We start from the raw sequence: 19,579 nt of genomic DNA, 5'->3' as shown, positions 1-19,579 counted from the left end.
ACTCACTAGTGTTTTTCTAAAGGGCCTGGGAATGTGTGTGTGTGTGCTGGCTTGTGTCACCATTTGCATCATGGGAGTACTCCACCCCGGCCACAGTGCAGCGGCGGAACACCATCTTGTTCTCAGTCAGCGTGCCCGTCTTGTCAGAGAAGATGTATTGCATCTGGCCCAGATCCTCAGTGATATTAAGAGCTCTACACTGCAGGTGAGAGTCCGTCTCCTCGTCGTACAGCTCCATGTCCTGATGGATGAAGAACACCTGGCAGATCTTGACAATCTCAATCGACACAAAGAGCGAGATGGGGATCAGCACCTGGGGGGTGGAGGACAGAGTTTGTGTCAGAACAGAGGTCGAGCTCTCATTAACAACCATACTGTATAAAAAGAGCTTCTTTAAAAGAGAATTACAGCTTCTCTGTTACCTTTTCACAGTTCATATGATTAAAAGAAATAATAAACAAGTGTGCAGGGTAGGTGTTCTATTGTTTAAAAAGTATCGTAATCCCTAGTGAGACATTTCCTGGAGAGCAGATCTGCAGAAATGAGTCACAGCTTTGAGGAAGGCAGCTCAGCCTGCTCAGTCTCTCTGCTCCCGCGCCAGTCCTGTGTTTATTTGAGAGTGTATCAGCAATGTCTGGCAATACTGGCGGGTCTTCCAAACTCAACCTTTTACTGTTTGCACAGTCCAAACTATCAGCTATCCTCGCTGACTCCTCATTTATTTCAAAAGCCACCTGATATCAGGAGGATTTAGCTGCAACATCTGACACAGGACAGGGTGACATTTTCACTGACATATCTGACAAAAAAAAACTTCACACTAATCAATAGCTGTCAGGTGGCATTTTTTCCTTATTTTGATCCTGTATTATAGAGATTACTGCCTCACTGCTCCCCCAGATTCAATGTTAGGATAAATATCTAGAGGTCACACAGCCTGGGGGGGCGGGGGGAATAACAACTGCCAGCACTTTGATTTACAGCAGTGCTCGTGTTCAGTGGGATAAAACATTTCAAACTTAATGATGGAGGGTGACTTGTGTATATCTTTATCTGCGCCTGTGTTTCTTTAAAAGTCTCGGTGTCTGCATCATACCTGGAAGACGATGATCATGGTGAGGAAGAGATAAATAGCGGACATGATGGGTGATAAGTCCGTCCCCTCTGGACTGAGGACGTCAAACACAGGCCTCTTATCTCCGTACTGAAACATCCACAGCCCGTGACCTGGAACAGCGACAGCACAAGGTCAACACATATAAACACTGAAAGTAGACATAAATAACAGCTCAGTAAACACAGGGGAGAAAAAATAGATTATTTTATCACAAAGAGGTTTTTAACTGAATCTTATCATTAGAAACGACAAGATTTTACTTTGACCACGCACCGACAGCAGTGAACAGACACATGACCAGCAGGATGATGACACACCAGAACACATCTACATTCATCTGTCTCTCCAGTTTACTCCGCTTGTAGCGCGGCCCGTTGTTGTTGAGCATGGCTTTGGTCTCATGACCTGTAAAAAAGAAGACACACAGCAGATTAACAGCAGCTGCGAAGAGATCAGTTAAGTTATAGGTTTGGTTTTATTTTTGCTCAATTATTTAAAAAAATAATAGATCATCTCCAAGTGCAGAAAGAGAAAAACTCAAGAGAGCTTTTTGAAGCTTCCAGTCCAACCAAATAATGTTTAAATATATTTAACATATATATATATATATTAAAGAAGCACAAACAGAAAATAACAATGAACATGTACCGTAGCAGTAACAAGTAAAACCAAACCAAAGGTAGGAGAACATGTGAATATAAGAAGTGTATGTGATGGTTAATATCCGTTGGCTAACCTGCGTATATGACTATTCCCACAGCCTCCTCTGTGTTGCGGATGGTGCAGCCTCTCAGCAGCAGGTTTTCTTTGTAAAGTGCATCTCTTCTTCCACTTCGATGCATTCTGAGGAGTTAGAAAATGCAAAAAAAATGACAATATGTTCATAGTCAAACAGCAAAAGAAACCTAAAATTGTTATTTGTTTTATTTTTATGCATGACAGGATTCTGGTGTTAGGCCATCCTCATTTTGGGCTTATTTTGGAGTCTAAATGATTCACTTGCTCCAGCAGATTGCTTGAAGCTTTCAGCTGCAAATCAAGCTGTAATGGCTGAAACATAATCCTGGGGGGGGGCAAGCACACCTGTATCCACTACAGCCCCTAGAAGTACAATTGACACAGCATCACAACCTTTAGGGGAATTCATTCTCTGAAAGGATTCTTTCTGTGATGTTGTCAGACATTTTGAATAACAAGTGACATTGGTGGCAAAAACAAGCACATGTACTGTTAGATGTATATGTTGGATGTCATAGACCTACAGACAACTGTTGCCCCCTGACGTAGGCCAATGTCAGGTTAGTTGTCCTTCTTTTAGGTATCTCATGTGCTTTGCTTGGTGTACAGTATTGCTGTCCTGTTCTTAAGTGTCTTGTGATGTCTGTCTTTTAAGTGTCATATTTGCTTCTAAATGTATTATGTGTTATGAAGGGTATTGCTGTCCTTGCTTTTGAGTGCCCTATATGTACCCCCTGAGAGGTGTACTGTACAGTATTGTGTACCCCGTGTGTCTGTTGTTCCAGTTCAAAACGAGCCATGATGGCTAAACTAGCATACATTGTCCCTCTAACTTTAAACTGTTTGAATAAATAAATAGTGGACGTCTTTCCTCGGGTGTATTTGACCTAAAAGAAAACATTGTAGACATTGCAGCCTGTTTCCTGGCTGCTGGATCTATTGGAGCAAAAGAGTATGAACCTACAAGTCAGTAACTATTTCTAATCACTAAAGTACAAAAGAACGGGATTTCTCCTTTAAAATAGTGACAGTGTGAAAAAAAAAAAAAAAAAGTAAATAAAATGTTGTAAAAAAAAAAAAAAATGGTATCTTGTTCAAGCCCCAAAGACAACATCAGTTTCTTGTGCTGAGCACCTCAATCAATCACGCTCTAAAGCATCATGATCTTCCCTCAGCAGCAGCCCTTATCTCAGCACAAATTCCCTCTGAAACAGAAACCCCGGCTGTACTGCCGCTCCACAGAAACCCCCCCGGGCTTACACTCAATCAGGCAATTCACTGCTCCATCACTGACCCACAGATCTCGCTTCACACTCCTCCTACCTTTAAAGGCTCCTCTAAGGCGTTGATGAAAGGCTGAATTCACATTTTACACCGTCTGCAAGGGAAGTGTGTAAACCCTCATAGAAAAAGATTCTTGACTGAAAGTGAGACGTTTATGTTCAACAAGATTAAAAGACGGGAATCAGTCTCTGTTCGGGGGGAGAGATGAGATTTGAGTATCAACCTTTATCCCATTACTGAATCGAGGATTGTAAGTGTGTTAGTTAATCAGCGCCACAACCTTCAGCAGAGTGTTATCAGAGTCACGTAACTGTCAGCATGTTTACCAACACCACTGTTCATCCTTTGGCCTCTGACAGCAGGCCGACAGAAACGTCACCATTATAGATTAATAACATCGTCCCCGAGCTGCGAGCGGCCGTAGTTCAAACGCAGCTCGTCCCGGTTCATAGCTCAACTCTGTTCCAAGAGATTGATAACACTCTGAGACGCGGCGTGCTTTCTCTAACAGAGAGGTGGAGAGATTAGACTCGGTGCTGTTGGCCGTAATGTAATAAAACATTGCTGAGACAACTACCCCCCCCGTCACCGACTCGGCCGCTGTGGCCTCTGCTCTTCTGTCGCCGGGCAACTGAATACCTGCAGCATCTGGCCCCCTTCTGAGTAAAGGATAAATGTCATAATCATGTGAGTGCTGCTCACTCAGACTGCTTTCTCTGTATGTGTCTTATCCTCATCCAGCAAGTCAAAAGAGCAGGGAGACACAGCTGCTATGGTCTGTAAAAAGTCTGATGACAGCAAAGACATGCAACATCTCACTGAAGAATAAAGCCTTGAGTAAACTTGCTTTTAAGTTCACGTGAAAGTGTCCTGTGGTAGTTTGGAGCGTTGGTTGATGATGCAGTATGCACATAAGCAGCAGTGTAGAGTTGTATGGTGATGAGAGCGGAAATATCAACATCGGAGACAGCAGAGAGCCGCTACAACAATGGCGGAAAGTTTACAAGAAACGTTAAGAGATCGAGTCAACGACTACCCGCACTATGATGTGTCATTGCTGTTGCATAGAATCCAAAAACTGGTGATAAAAAAGCTGCCGACAGATCATCTCTACTTCGGTGTTTTGCTTAATCGCGTTCTTACGGAGGATTAAAAGAGAAGATCAAGACTCTCCTGTCTCTAGGGTGATTATCAGTCAGTCCATTTTCTGCGCTAAGTACCATTAGTAGATGAAAATCACATCTATGGTATACTGCATGTGTGTAACAAAAAGTCGTCAAAGTTTTGGTTCATAAAAAAACTAAAAAGCATCAGCTAACAAAAGTGATGAACAGGACACCAAAAACAAAACTAATGCTAACAGCAGGTCAGAGACTGAAAACAGCAGGAGACAGATAACCTGGCTTTGAGATAGCTTCTTTTAGACTCTTTCACCAATAACTAAATAAAACAATAATATAAACTAGCTCCTGAGCCTGATAACAAAAATGTATCTGATATTTCGGCAGGTTTTGTATCTTACTGGGGAGCTCATAAGAACCTGTAGTTTATGCACACATCATGGTAATACAGCTAACATGCAGTGAGCAAAAATGTATGCTTAAATATTCCAAATACAAGTTTTTAAATGTCAATCATGTTGTCCTCCTCTGAAACTGTAATAAACTCAATCCAAGCTTCTTCCTGAAAGCTTACTGGAAATCAAGCACGCTGCAACCAATTTATACCAATGTGATTGTGATGAGCTATTTTCAGAGATTTTAACCATGCAGCTCGAGATAACTTCCCCCGTCTTTACCTCATGTGTTTAAACAGAGGTGTACAACGCAGGCAATGTTTTAGTTTAACCCGGTTTATGGGCTGAACTATTTCTGTATGGGTGCAGCGACGTCTTGGAGGCTGGCAGCCAACAAATACTCAAAATCCAAATTTGACTGCATTACTGTGGATTGTAAGAGTCCAGAAAACCTCCAGAAGCAGGCGACCAGGAGACATCCTCATCAGAAGCCCAAACCACCTCAACTGCCTCCTGTTGATGTGAAGGAGCAGTGGCTCTACTCCGAGCTCCAACTGAATGTCTGAGCCCCTCACCCTATCGCTAAGGCTCTCCACCCTCTGGAGGAAACTTCATTTCGGCCGCTTTTATTCGCAATCTTATTCTTTCGGTCCTTACCCACAGCTCATGACCTTCAGACGCACAGAGAGTTAGAAAAAGACTAATAATGGAACTTGGTTACATCTTTGAATTGCTCCACTTTCCCTACATAAAGTCCAAGTCTTGTAAACCCTCATATCCATTCGGCAGCCCCAGCTTTCTGCTGCTTTTAAGTGTTCAAGTGCTAGTGTCAATTCCTGCAGCAGAATATGTAAGAAACTGTAACTGTAACTGTAATCACAACGAGCGAGTAATGTCACTAATAAAGACGAGACAGGGACAGAGGAGTCATTTCATGAAACTCAGTCAAGCTTTCCTCCCTTTCTCATCTCTCTCAGAAACACACTTCGTCACTCGTAACATGCTGCAAACACACATAAAGGAAGTGAGGTCAACCGCAGGAAGCCAGCTGAGAGTGAGGAGCACCTTCTTGTTGTTGTTGTTGAATACTAAACCCAACACTCTTAGAAGTAGAGCGTCAGACAAGAGGCTGCACAGAGCTGCTGCTGGTTCGGTTTATTCTGGTCATGAGAAAACACACACACACACACACCACACACATCTTCAAATGGGAAAACCCTGCAACCACATCCCAAGAAAGCAAATCGTAATCTGGACTTGGAAAAACTGTTTAAGTCATAATGATAAGTTAGAAACTCCTGGCTTCTTAACAAACCACAGTTTCACATTATTTCCATTTTGTAAATCAACATTACTCAAAATGAAGTGGCGTTAATTTACAGTGAAATGAAACCTGAAACTCTCGATATGAGTCAACACAAAGGAAGCCGTGCACGGTGTGTTGAAAAAGTTACAGGCACATGTTGGGACGGCCTTAAACCATACACAGCACAGACCAGACTTTAAAAAAAAAAAAAAACAGTACTCACATGTAGCCTCTGAATCTGTTCAGGTCGTTGTTGGGTTTCTCACATTCAATCACGCTGTTGTACTTCAAAGGGTCAAAGTCACAATCCTGCAAACAGAAAACAAACAGGTGATCATTCAGAGCCTCAGTTAAATCAAAACAGTTCAGTGTGTATGATATGATATTTACCCTCGTCAAACATGACGGGGAAACTTTGCTCAATTCAAAGCAATAAAATCATACAGTGTAGGGCTGCACAATAAAGCGGAATAAATCGCACAATATCCAAAAATAGCATTGCATATCATTAGCTTCTCATATAGTGCGGGCTTAAAGTTAAAAATAATTAAACTATGTTTGTACGATTCAAATTTTCATTGCCCATATTTTAGCCTATAGAAACTCACTGCATTTGTTTGGACCGAGCTCCTGCATTTTTTTCATATCACAATTTATATCTCAGAAAGAAAAGATATCACAATGTCACTTTAAAAAAAACTTTGTTCAACACTCATACAGTGTCTCAGAAGTGATGGTATAGTTGGATAAACACTTTACTGATACAGCTGCAACAAACATGGGCAACCATTATAGTCATGTCAGCAGTTTTCATATTAGTTCAACTGTAATTGTCACATAAATTGCAATGATGCTGAAAATATATTCTTAGTTTAGCTCATGTAGATTTATTCCAACGGTGCTTTTCACTTTCATTCTAACATTTCTCCTCTTTTCCCTGATTTCTGTCACTTCCTCTCACTGAGATTTCTGAAATTGTGAGGAAAAGATCTAAAATGAGAAATCCTTTTTCCATAAGGTCAGACCGTGGTGATGTCAGACTGAGTTGATGTCAGACTGAGGTGATGTCAGACTGAGGTGATGTCAGACTGAGGTGATGTCAGACTGATGTCAGACTGAGGTGATGTCAGACTGAGGTGATGTCAGACTGATGTCAGACTGAGGTGATGTCAGACTGAGGTGATGTCAGACTGATGTCAGACTGAGGTGATGTCAGACTGAGGTGATGTCAGACTGAGGTGATGTCAGACTGATGTCAGACTGAGGTGATGTCAGACTGAGGTGATGTCAGACTGATGTCAGATTGATGTGATGTCAGACTGAGGTGATGTCAGACTGATGTCAGACTGAGGTGATGTCAGACTGAGGTGATGTCAGACTGAGGTGATGTCAGACTGAGGTGATGTCAAACTGATGTGATGTCAGACTGAGGTGATGTCAGACTGAGGTGATGTCAGACTGATGTGATGTCAGACTGATGTGATGTCAGACTGAGGTGATGTCAGACTGAGGTGATGTCAGACTGATGTGATGTCAGACTGATGTCAGACTGAGGTGATGTCAGACTGATGTCAGACTGATGTGATGTCAGACTGATGTGATGTCAGACTGATGTGATGTCAGACTGATGTCAGACTGAGGTGATGTCAAACTGATGTGATGTCAGACTGATGTCAGACTGAGGTGATGTCAAACTGATGTGATGTCAGACTGATGTGATGTCAAACTGATGTCAGACTGAGGTGATGTCAGACTGATGTCAGACTGATGTCAGACTGAGGTGATGTCAAACTGATGTGATGTCAGACTGATGTGATGTCAAACTGATGTGATGTCAGACTGAGGTGATGTCAGACTGATGTCAGACTGAGGTGATGTCAGACTGATGTCAGACTGAGGTGATGTCAAACTGATGTGATGTCAAACTGATGTGATGTCAGACTGAGGTGATGTCAGACTGAGGTGATGTCAGACTGATGTCAAACTGATGTGATGTCAAACTGATGTGATGTCAGACTGATGTCAGACTGATGTGATGTCAGACTGATGTCAGACTGATGTGATGTCAGACTGATGTCAGACTGATGTGATGTCAAACTGATGTGATGTCAGACTGATGTGATGTCAGACTGATGTCAGACTGATGTCAGACTGATGTGATGTCAGACTGAGGTGATGTCAGACTGATGTCAGACTGATGTCAGACTGATGTGATGTCAGACTGATGTGATGTCAGACTGAGGTGATGTCAGACTGATGTCAGACTGATGTCAGACTGATGTCAGACTGATGTCAGACTGATGTGATGTCAGACTGATGTCAGACTGATGTCAGACTGAGGTGATGTCAGACTGATGTGATGTCAGATTGATGTCAGACTGAGGTGATGTCAGACTGAGGTGCTAAATGTGGAGGTGCACTATCTGTACAACATATAACCTGATTAAACATTTGTGCCTAGGGTACATCAGTGGTCCCTCTGTCTGAGCTTCTCTCCATTTAGGTGAATTGAAGGTAATGAAAGATCCTCAAAAATCTGAGTAGAATTCATATTTCACCAGCAGAAGAAAGACACAAGGAAGCATGATTCAGCATAATGACAACCAATCAAATTAGAGAGTTTCACAACTTTGACCCCAACTTTCTTACCTGGGGTGCACTTACTAAGAGATGCACGTTTTTCATGTGGCAGGTTGTATTTGAACAGCCACAAGGGACGTGAAAAAAGACTTTCTTTGACAAACAGGTAAAACATCCACAGTGCTCAAATTATTAACTGAAACATGTTCACAAATATTTGACTTTTTACAGACTAAAACACTGCATATACTGCACTACATACTCACATTACTGAATGATTGGCTGGTTAAACAAATGTGCAAACTTTTCTCATTTCTTAGAATGCATTATTTTCAAAATATCTTAGTAACTGTATGTACTATATGTTTGTGTATGTATTACCCACAAATTAAAAAAAAAGTCACTTTTGAAACACCAGTAAAACAATAACTTAAATATAATGTAATGGCATCTTAAAACAGGGAAAATATCCCTCCTAAAGTAAATGCTATTTACAGAGTGCAAAAAAACCCATATAACATCAAAGTAATTTTGAGTTTAACAAATATTCATGCAGAGTAACTGACCTCTGTGACCTAAGTTACATGATAAAACAGCTGGATGCATGCAACTTAAGTTTTTGGATGGTGAACTCCTGATTCCAAAAAACAGAATTCAAATGCACTACATCTGATGCACACATAAAAACACTTTGGGAACAAAAAGTAGGAGAGGATATCTCACCAGGTCGAAGAAGCTGCGGACGACCTGCCTCTGCTTGAGGTTGGTCTCTCCGTCCAGTGTGGCGGTCTCGATGTGGCAGAGGCGGTCGGGGTCGCTGGTGCTCAGCAGCAGAACGTCGGCGGGGAGGATCTCGTTACATCGCAGTCTGATGAAATCTCCCACCCGCAACTCCTTCCAGTACTTCTCCACATAACGTCTCTCCGCTCTGCAGGAACAACAATGGAGAAAACATTTTGTGTAAGCTATTGTTCTCAATAATTGCTGGTTCTAAAAACAGAAACCTCACTTTTCATAAATCTGGACGAGACAGCAAATATGTTATGTATGGAAGGGGGCAGGGAGTTTGGTGATATAAAACTTTAAGCTGGAGAGAGGAATTTTCAAATTCTACAAAGCCAGAGATATTCCTCAAAATATTACTCTACACGTCCAGCAGAGTGCTTAAAATGTCCAAAATGTAGATTGGAAGATGGAGCATCTCTTACTGATTCTGAAATATTCAGGATGTGGTGGATAAAAAACCTGTTCCCTACAGATGGAATATTGAAAACTGACATCAATTTTAGAGGGGAAATAATTGGTAAATTTGAGTCAGACCGCTCACGTTTGTAATGGTTTAAAATGTGTGACAGAGCTGCCAATGAAGTCCATTTTTGAGCTGGAATAAAACAGAAATGTATGATGACAAACTTCATGATGCTATAATTAATGAATCATTGTAAAAACCTTTATTCCTGCATAAAATGTTCTGTCTTAAAGATGTTTTCAGATCTACACATACCAGAAAATATAAACAACGATATTCATGTAGCTGTGAAGAGCCAATGAAAACGTCTTTTTTTCTGCTCGGTTTTGATTTTATAAATGATATGTGTTATCCGTTGTTAGGCACGTAGCTGATATGATTGACAGGCGGGCGTGATGTAATGGTTTGTCAGTAGGCTTAAAACCCGCCTCAGCTCCAGCTCTCAGCCTGTCGTTAGGTTGACTGAAAGTTAGGCTGAGACAGCATTTCCAACATGGCGGCTGCTGCTGATGCGCCTCCAGAGCCCCCTGCAGGAACAGATGGATGATGTCACTCAGGCTTCATTCATAAATATTCACTGTCTATGGTCAAGACTCGGACTCACGCAGCTCGTCAATGTCACCTTTGGCCGAAGCAGCCAGTCAAATCAAGTAGGAGGCTTTAACTCCGTTTTTCTCGGAGCAAAGCGACAGCAAGAGCTGAACCTTCGTCAGGAGTAAGAGAGGCGTTACAGGGGCGAGAAGGGATCGGCGGAGCCAGCAGGGGAGCAGACTGAGTGTATGTGGAGCTCCCGCTTTGCCATGCTCTCTCTCTCGACCTCCTGCAGCTTCTTATTGTAAGCAATGTGAGTTCACAGACTGTGACACACACCAGCATTACGCTGTTTCAGAATCAATACAAATGACTTAAGGTGTTATGAGCTTTGTTATGTTGAAGAATAGCTCTCTGAAAAGAGCTACTGTAACAAGCATACTGGGACTCCACAACTAAGGAGTAAACTATCCAAACTTCTTTAACACCACACTGTCTCTGTTTGTGGGAGACATCTCCAGGATTGTCTGTTGTTCATCAGCAGAGTGATTCTTCAAAGAGTAAATAAGATGTTGGTGTGCGTTAAATTGAGACACATGATGTCACTTTTCTGAGAAAAGCTCCTGCAAATACAACAAAAGCACTCTCTAATGGGAACCATGCTTCATCTCTGAACAACGGGATTGTCCTGATAACAACTGTTTTAAATCAAACATATCCTCAAGCCTTAAACAACAGTCAAGAAGAGAAGGAGAAAAACACAGTTATTTATTCATAACAAGCCCCCTGGCATTAATGACTCACATCCGGCTAGATAAAAAAAATGTTCCTTTCCCTGAATTTGGTGGCTGAAACGCACGTGGTGTCCACATGAAAGTCAGACTTTCTTCATGCACTTCATACCTCAGACTGGACAAACTGATTGGGAAACAGAGCAACAGTCAAGAGGACAATGACAAACGGAAAACTGATGTCTGAAGCATTTTCTCTTTTCTCTCTTGTTTTTCATTACAGCAGAAAGGATCAATGGCCTGAGGACAAAGAACAGAATTTCCAAAGTGAAAGTGTGCTGTTACTGTTCAATAAGTGACCATGGTTTGTTACATGTTCATAAGAAAACCACCAAATGTTTAACTCTATAAAACATCAAGATATTCTTAAAATTGCTATTCTCTGCATCCAGAGCCAAAGGTTACGTCTTCAGTTTCCTTCTATTTGTCCAACAACTGATCCAAAACCAAAGATTCCTCATTAGCTCTCAAACATGACAGAGAAAAGCAGAAAAACCTCAAACATCATCAGCTGGAATCACCAAATGTTTAACAATTTGGCTTGAAATGTCTGAAACTATAAATAAAGTATTAAACCATCATTCCTGTGAATCTACTGTAGATGTTAACGTTTTCATCTTTTCAGTGATGTTGGTCCTTTTCTTTGTTATGTCTGATATCTACTGGTCGGTCCTTTTTGATCATTATCGGAGTATAAGATATACACTGTGTGATTTTTTTCACATAAAATATCATGTTAAAAAACAGAGCTCAAGTTGACTCAGCGATTATGTCATGGTGAAATTGAGATCTGTCTACATTAGCTTACAAGCATTTTAAATAACTCTTGTTTAGTTGTATTATTTAATAATTATACAGTTTTCATCATTATGTATTTAATTATTCCATCCTTCTTTGTTTCATTAACAGTTTACTGATGCTTTATTTTTCATCATTAGATATGGTGAACCAGCTTTATGTATAATATATTATTATATTATATTATTTTCATTTCATGACTGGTATTTCTCATTTTATTTTCCTGTGTTATCTTTTATTATAAGTATTGATATTTTGCTATCTCTACTTCACTTTTTTGAATGTAATTATCTTTTTGTTGTTTCGATGTGCAGACACATCTTGTTTTTTTCAGAAGCTTGTGAAGAACTTTGTAAATTATAGAAGTTTGATGGATGACTGTTTTTTCTGCATATCACTGGAAAACCTCTTGGAAACATTAAATCAGTTTGAGTAAAGAAAAAGGATTATTGCTGCAGGTTTATGTGAGTATAATAGTTTGTCTATTCATTCTTCTTAGATGGGGAACCAGCTTTTTATTACAGTGCATGACCACAGAATAACTTCAGTAAAGAGAGCTGTAAAAATACATCCCACATGTCACTAGTAAATAATCCAGTTATAGAAGAAAGCATCATTTCAGATTATTGTGGTCAGACGAGGCGTTCAGTGACCTTGAGTCCACACTCGTTCTGGTAAGGACAGCAGGCAGCGGCCGATGTTGTTCTCAGTACCACGTAAAGCAGATTAACAGTAAAACTATTTACATTCCAGTGGAGTAACTCTGGTAGTGCTACGCCTGATATGAGCGGGTTTGTCTTTGTAGTTTTCCAGGATCTATGTTAGGGAGGAATCCTCAGAAGTAAATCATGTTAAATGTGAAGAAACATTCACCAGCACATGGCGGCTCCCATCCGTCAGACTTTGTAAATGTTAGCATTTTTTGATTACAAAGAATTGCCTTTATCGTAAACTAAAGCTGCTGCTGTTTGGCCATGTGGAAACCGTTAGTGTGGAGATTTATGAAGTGAACTTTGTAGAAATGATTCTGATGTTAGAAAGTCAGGAAAGGAAACTCTGAGTTGATCCTTTAGAGGAAACTTCAGATAGAGTTACTAGTATTGGAACACAGCCTTCAATGCTGAGCTTAGGTATCGACAGGTGACTGCACTGATCTGATGTATAACAAATGGAACGGTGAATGAAGTCTATAACGCTTTTCTAGTCATCTGAATACTCAAAGCACTTCTAACACCACAGGTCGTATTCATCCATAAACACGCTGATGACAGAAGCTGTAAAGCAGTGGTGTCCAAACTTTTTTTCTTGCGGGCCAAAATTGTCGTGTTAGAATCGCTCGTGGGCCACAGGTTTTCTTTTTTAAAATATAGTTGAAAAAATAGTAAGGCTTTGTAGATCAGAATCAAAAGGCTCGCTAAGAAACCCTTTATTAAAAGGAAATCAAATATTTTGATGTCTTCGTTCTACTTTATTAGTTTTTTTTCTCAGAATCAAGCCTGGTGGTTCATTTTTTTGGAAAGGCTTTCTGCATTTAGCTCAGGTCATTAAATGGTTAAACAACAGTCCGCTTGTTTGCAAAAAACTTTGCAGAAGTTTTTTTTCATAGTTTACAAAAAAATGTGGAAAATAGTAAAAGCTGTAGATTTAAAAAAAACAAAAACATGTTACTGAACATTTTCTATTTAAGAATATATTGTTCAGCCCTGGCCAAAATCTTCTGATTCTTCATTTGAAGTCACGGGCCGCAAAAAATCCCCTCAAGGGCCGCAAATGGCCCTCGGACCGCACTTTGGACACCCCTGCTGTAAAGTGTCAATCAGTATTAACTGATCCAATTCATACACATTTAAACACAGCTGACACAGCAGTGGGAGCAATCTGGGGTTCAGAGTCTTGACCAAGGACACTTTGACATGTAACTGCAGGAGCTGGGGTTCGAACCCCAACCTCCAGCTCAAGAGATGATCAACTCGACCACTGAGCCACAGCCCCCCCCCCATAAAAAAAAAATTGTTTTCCCAAAATATGAGGATTTTACAGTACAGGCAAGACATGATTTGAATGATAATACTGGGCTCACAACAATACTATTTTCTCCCTTTTCTACAAAGACTTGAGATTGAAGTCAATTTATAAATAAATATGATTTCTTCAATTCTCTGACAATAAAAATGCTAAATATGTTTTCTCCTTATTTTTTTTTTTTTAGATATTGTTGCTACTTTTTACTTATGAGGTTGCATTGTTGCTAAGAAAACAATGCATATTATTTATTTATAAAGAAGCAACACAAACATGTTCCTCCACTTCAGCAACACTTTTGTCTTCTTTTTGTTGTTCACAAAGTTTTTACCTGGAGCCAAAAATATTCACTGAATGAACAACAAGCAGAAGAAACACCAAAAGAAGTCGTTTCTGTAAAAAGATCTCATAAAGTATTGTTATTTATTCCTAGGTGTGTTCATCTTTATTTTTTTCTCTGTTCTGACTGTCTGACAAAAATCTTACAGGATTCATTCCCTGTTTAAGTTTGTTCATGTTTTACATTTGGTTTTCCTGAACCAAAGCCACAATGATGGTCACATCCATACAGGGGGAGCAGGTTTTTTTTTTTCCACACTGCATTCGATTTGTCCGTATTAGAAAATTCATAACTTTGAGCTGGATTCAGTATGGCAACAGAAACACTTCTCAGAACATCTCTTGTATTTAATAAAGCTGTGTCCAGGTTGAGATAAGGGGATGTTTTTGACAATATCGACACAGCAGAAGAAAACTCAATTATGTCCAACCTTGACAGAACAACCTGGCTCTAAGCTGAGACTGAGCAGCCACTAACACTGAGCCTTTTGATTGACCATGAATTATGCTCTGTGCGCTGGCCACAGTGCTGCTTTTCATTAGCAATAACACTCTGCACACACACATGAACACACACATACACACTCTACACACACACGCGACTCAGGAATAAAGTTTGCAGTGGAGAAAGCCTGGCAGAGACACACACAGGCTGTCAGGTATACACACTGACTCATCATTAACAAAGACAGCACTAAGACAACATCTGTATTTAAGGCAGGCTCACACCTCTGTGACAGAAAGGTGGGCAGCAAACTGCAGGACTGTCTGGATCCACATGTGATAAATATTCCTCCTGTGTCTGACAGGTTTTACTCCATGGCCTGAATCTTCTTTTTATTAAACTCTGGGCTCAGGACTACTAAAACTTTTGAGATTATAAAAAGTATTTGTGACACTCTCTCAAACACAGAATACATTTTAACATGCAAAGATTTTATAAAGGCACATTCTTTACTTGACTGTTTATTCTATATTTGACTGAAGGGGTCATTTTGTCCAGAATACAAAATAATAAAACTTTTATTTTTCATTTCTTCCAATGAAATTTAAGGGGAAATGTACTTTTTATCCTGCTACATTTATGTGACAGATATTGTTTTGTTAACTTTCCTGATTAAGATTACTTATCAGGCCACACGATAAGCAACAGTTTCTTCATTATCACAATATGCTCATTTATAAGAAAGAGATAGAAAAAGTCAGATAAGAAGAATCATTATATGTAAAAAAAATACAAAACCATGCTAGCTCATTGAGCAGCATGCGTAATTAGTTTATGAACCAGGACGCCCTCAGATCCTCTGCTTCCTCTCCTTTAGTTGTTCCACAGCAAAAATAAAACATTTAGTGACACTGTGTTCAGATGTTACGCTCCGAGACTTTGGAACAAACTTCCAGAGGAGCGGAGAATAACGCAGTCTAAAACCTTTTTATTCACTCTGGCTATTATGTTGTACTTTATAATTATACAGCTTTTTATTTTCTTAGGTTTATATTAATATCATTATTCTACTTCAAAATTAACATTTTAGTGTTGTAAGTATTCATATTTATTTCTTATCACGTGATTATTTTATTTCTATCTTACTTTATTAACACATATTATATTATCATTTTAGAATTGCATTTTTATTATTATACTTTCATTTTATTTGAATACCATTTTTTTTTGTTTCTTGTCTGTATTAACTCTTATGATCTTGTCACTTTTTTTAAACACTTCTTTTAAAGATTTCCCTTAAACTCTTAAGAATAGAATACCAAACACTTCAACAGCCCGAGCTGTCAGAACCAAACGAAACCAAGCCTAAAATCCTTGCCGAAAAACCGAGGTACGTATTGAACTATGGGCTGACTGTGTTGTTGAATCCTTGATGCTTTCATGTCATATTGACGAGAGTTGAAGCTCAAACTAGTCACCAGTTTTAAAGAAAAATGAATTCCTGATTTGTTTTGGATTCAGGACAAACATGTTGCAAACACAAGTACTGCATGTGTAAAACATGAAGAGCAGAGAGACATAGAAACTGTGAGTTATAGTTGAAATGTCCTCTATATGTGCTCTCTTTTGTTTAGTCAATGCACTTCAGATTTTTATTGCAAAATGTAATATTATGGAACATCACACATTTCTGTCATACAGGCCCATACAGTAAAATACATCAAATACAGAGCAAAGCTAAAGATTCAACCAGGGTTAGCTTTGCTCTGTATTTTATGTATTTCACTGACGCCTCAGTTATGTTCAGTGTACTGGATGTTACCTTCACTGTGATACTATAGTGATGTTTGGATAACGATATTAACGTCTGAATCAGCCTCCATACCATTTGGTATGGACTATCTGTGACACAGTCTCAGCAGATGGCTGTTCAGCTTCTTTGCTAAATGATGCAAAGTGCTGTGTTCATGTGGGGTTAATGTCGGGTCTGTGTCAATAATACAACACAGAGTGCGGTCCAGATTTGCTCTTTGTGTAAAGTGTCTTGAGATAACGTTTGATATGAGTTGGTGCTATTCAAATAAAGATCCAGATTGAACAGTCAGCCAGCTCACCTGAGGCGGTAAAATATATCATTTCTACAAAGCGATGAGGAAGTGGACAATTCTGCATCGGTGCAGTGACAGAACTGAATGCAGAGGCTGCTACTGATGTCTTCTAGACTTTCCAGTTGCGACTGGACCTATTCATTTATTTTGGTTTACAATATAAAAGACATTTAGGTTGATTATCTAAAATACTTTTTAAAAGAAATGAACAAAATAAGCTGAGTTCATATTTATCTGACTGCTTGTCCTCACTGATGAAAAAGTCACCATGTGCAGTAATGTAGAAAATCGAGGATGCGATGGATCACGATATCGAATCATTAGCAGGATAATCGTAATGGAAATCCAATCGTGAGACCGATGGAGATGCACAGCCCTGCTGGCTGGAGGTCAATTCTTGTGTGATTTACAACAGTGTTGATTTGAGAGTGTAATGTAAAGTTATTTTTATCACATCTGTTTGGACGGGTTCTCGACAAATTAACCAATATCCAAGTCCAGGGATCAAAATGTGTATCAGGAAGAAAGAGCTGCACTATGTCATTGTAATGTGCTAAATACAGATCACACTGTTGTGCTTTCATACAAAAGTCACCTTTACTTAGATTTTATGCAAATGAAGGTTTGCTCTTGACTCTAGGCTTATTTTCCTAAAAAAGATTAGAAAAAAAGTGAAGTGCCACATTGACTGTAATGTGGTTTGAGGTATATCTTTGTGTTGTGATATCAAAAAGCCAGGTATACAACAATAATCTGGATTTCCACATATCATGAACATCTGACAGAAAGGCTGACAGCTGGGTTCTTACAGAAGGCCAGGTTGTCAGGTTTGGCAAGCAATGTAAAAAGAAAGTGTTTTTTTTTTATAGAGTCTGAAACCATTTTCACCATCTGATGTGTCTTTTAAGATGCTTTTGGAAGGACACTGTGTACAGTGAGTCATCGTGGGGAAAATAACTAAACACACAGGCTCTCAGCAGCAGCTGGACACTGCTGGTATGAGGCCCAGGATCTTACCTGCTGAACACCAGACAGTCCATGTGATTGATTTCTTTATCCGACCTGTGTCTCCTGTAGTCCTCCCATAAGTCTTTGATGGCAGTGACAGACAAAATGAAGACCACAGGAGCCAGAGCAAGTTCAGGCTGAAACGCATTGACAACCGGAACGAAATTCAGCAAAGCGATGAAGACAAAGTAAACATTGGCAAACCTATGAAACTGTTCAAAAAGGTTCTTTGGCAGGAAAGACAGCACGGTGTACTTGGTCGTCTTAATCTTGTTGTTTGCATAGTGTCGGTTTGGGTTTTCCTCTCCTTTAGCGTGGTCATAGAGTAAGTTTGCGTGGACGGTCCTGGTTTTGTTCTCCTTACTTTTCTTCTTTCTTTGCTGTTTGACTTTAGGAGCTTTGACCATCCCGGGGTCTTCTCCGTGCCGCGCCATAGCCAGCCCAGCTCCTGCTTCAAACTTTCCCACAGCTGAGCTTTATCGTGTCCTCTCATACAAAACAACCCAAAGTGTGAGCTATGTTATCATTCTTTCACCGTGTGGAGAAAGTTCCCGTCACTTTATTCACACGAAAAGCTCCTTTTCATCCATGTCGACTCCTCTTTTCGCGAGTCGGAGGAAAACTTTTGCTTGTTTAGCTTCTCTTTTTTTTCCTACTGCTGGGAAGGATGCTGAGATAGTACGGAGGCATAACTTTAACGCCCCATAAGTCGGCAGACGATCTGTAAATCATGTGGATCGGGCTCTTCCGCTACCGGCCCGCTGAAACCGAATGTGTAGATTAGCGCATGCGCGCAGGCTGCGCACAATCACAACGTGTGTCAGCCACTCAGGGGTCGCTCTTCTCTGGAAATCTGACCCGCAGGCCCCTCCTCGATCAGACCTGCGTTTTTTTGTGTCTCCAAGTGCCACGCGGTATTATTGGAGTTTGCAGTAGCTCACAGGAAGCACCCAAATATCGAAGAATTAAAAGTGTGTGCATTCTGTACAAGTAAAATAGTTTTTATACTGACAGAAAGCAACTTAAACTATGAAGAGCAATTAGAATTTGCGTCATATTTTATGTCTGCTATAATGCATTTTAACTTATTTTGCCATCTGTCACCACAGTGTTTATAATAATTGATCATATTAGCAATGATACAAAACAGTTAAGAAATAAGATTTTAATTGTCATTACAAAAAAGGAGGCTATCTTAAATAGAAACTGGCTTAAAACTAAAAAGCCAGGCTAATACTGTTGCAGATACATAAGCATTATATAGCCTACTAACCCCAAAAACTCTCCAACTGTTAAGCCATGGAAAATACAGAGTTTATGTAGTATGGTGACAAGTTATTACATTTCTTCAAACATACCTTCCAGGATATAATAACACTTGAGATATTAATATTAATTATAAAGTAGTGGAAAAGAAAATGTAAAAGGCCGTTTAACATAACTGCTACATCAGGTAGATTGTATAAGTGATATTTAGACTACAGGACTCATGAAATATGAGTGTCAGGGCAAGATTCAAAATGTCTTAATAACTTTATCATCAATCATCAAAGTAGCTGCAGGTTTATTTATGATAAACAAATCCAGTGCTTTTAAAATGATTCCATGTTGAAGACCTAAAACTATAGATAAATCTTAATTTCTTATGAAAATATTAACTGAGGCCTTAAATACAGTCAGAAAACGAGTCAGTTTCTAATCCGCTTCCATAAAATCAACCTGTCTTTGTAACAAGTTTAGTTTCCCC

At 39.7% G+C, this 19,579-nt stretch overlaps 1 protein-coding gene across 1 annotated transcript in view; it reads right to left on the bottom strand.

The window, feature by feature from the left end:
• atp10a (ATPase phospholipid transporting 10A) overlaps positions 1-18,493 on the bottom strand; it is a 47,116-nt gene extending 28,623 nt beyond the window's left edge. The window contains exons 1-7 of the mRNA XM_061030358.1: positions 17,842-18,493; positions 9,265-9,469; positions 6,185-6,270; positions 1,854-1,960; positions 1,391-1,522; positions 1,097-1,227; positions 61-313 (exon numbers count right to left, since the gene is read on the bottom strand). Coding sequence (XP_060886341.1) covers positions 61-313; positions 1,097-1,227; positions 1,391-1,522; positions 1,854-1,960; positions 6,185-6,270; positions 9,265-9,469; positions 17,842-18,266 — 1,339 coding nt within the window. The 5' untranslated portion in view covers positions 18,267-18,493. The remainder of the gene's footprint in view (positions 1-60; positions 314-1,096; positions 1,228-1,390; positions 1,523-1,853; positions 1,961-6,184; positions 6,271-9,264; positions 9,470-17,841) is intronic.
• Positions 18,494-19,579: the final 1,086 nt, after the last annotated feature.

Source organism: Labrus mixtus, chromosome 3 (genome assembly GCF_963584025.1).
Source record: "Labrus mixtus chromosome 3, fLabMix1.1, whole genome shotgun sequence".
NCBI lineage: Eukaryota > Metazoa > Chordata > Actinopteri > Labriformes > Labridae > Labrus > Labrus mixtus.
Note: the sequence above shows the minus strand (reverse complement) of the source record. Positions and strands in the feature narration are given on the sequence as shown.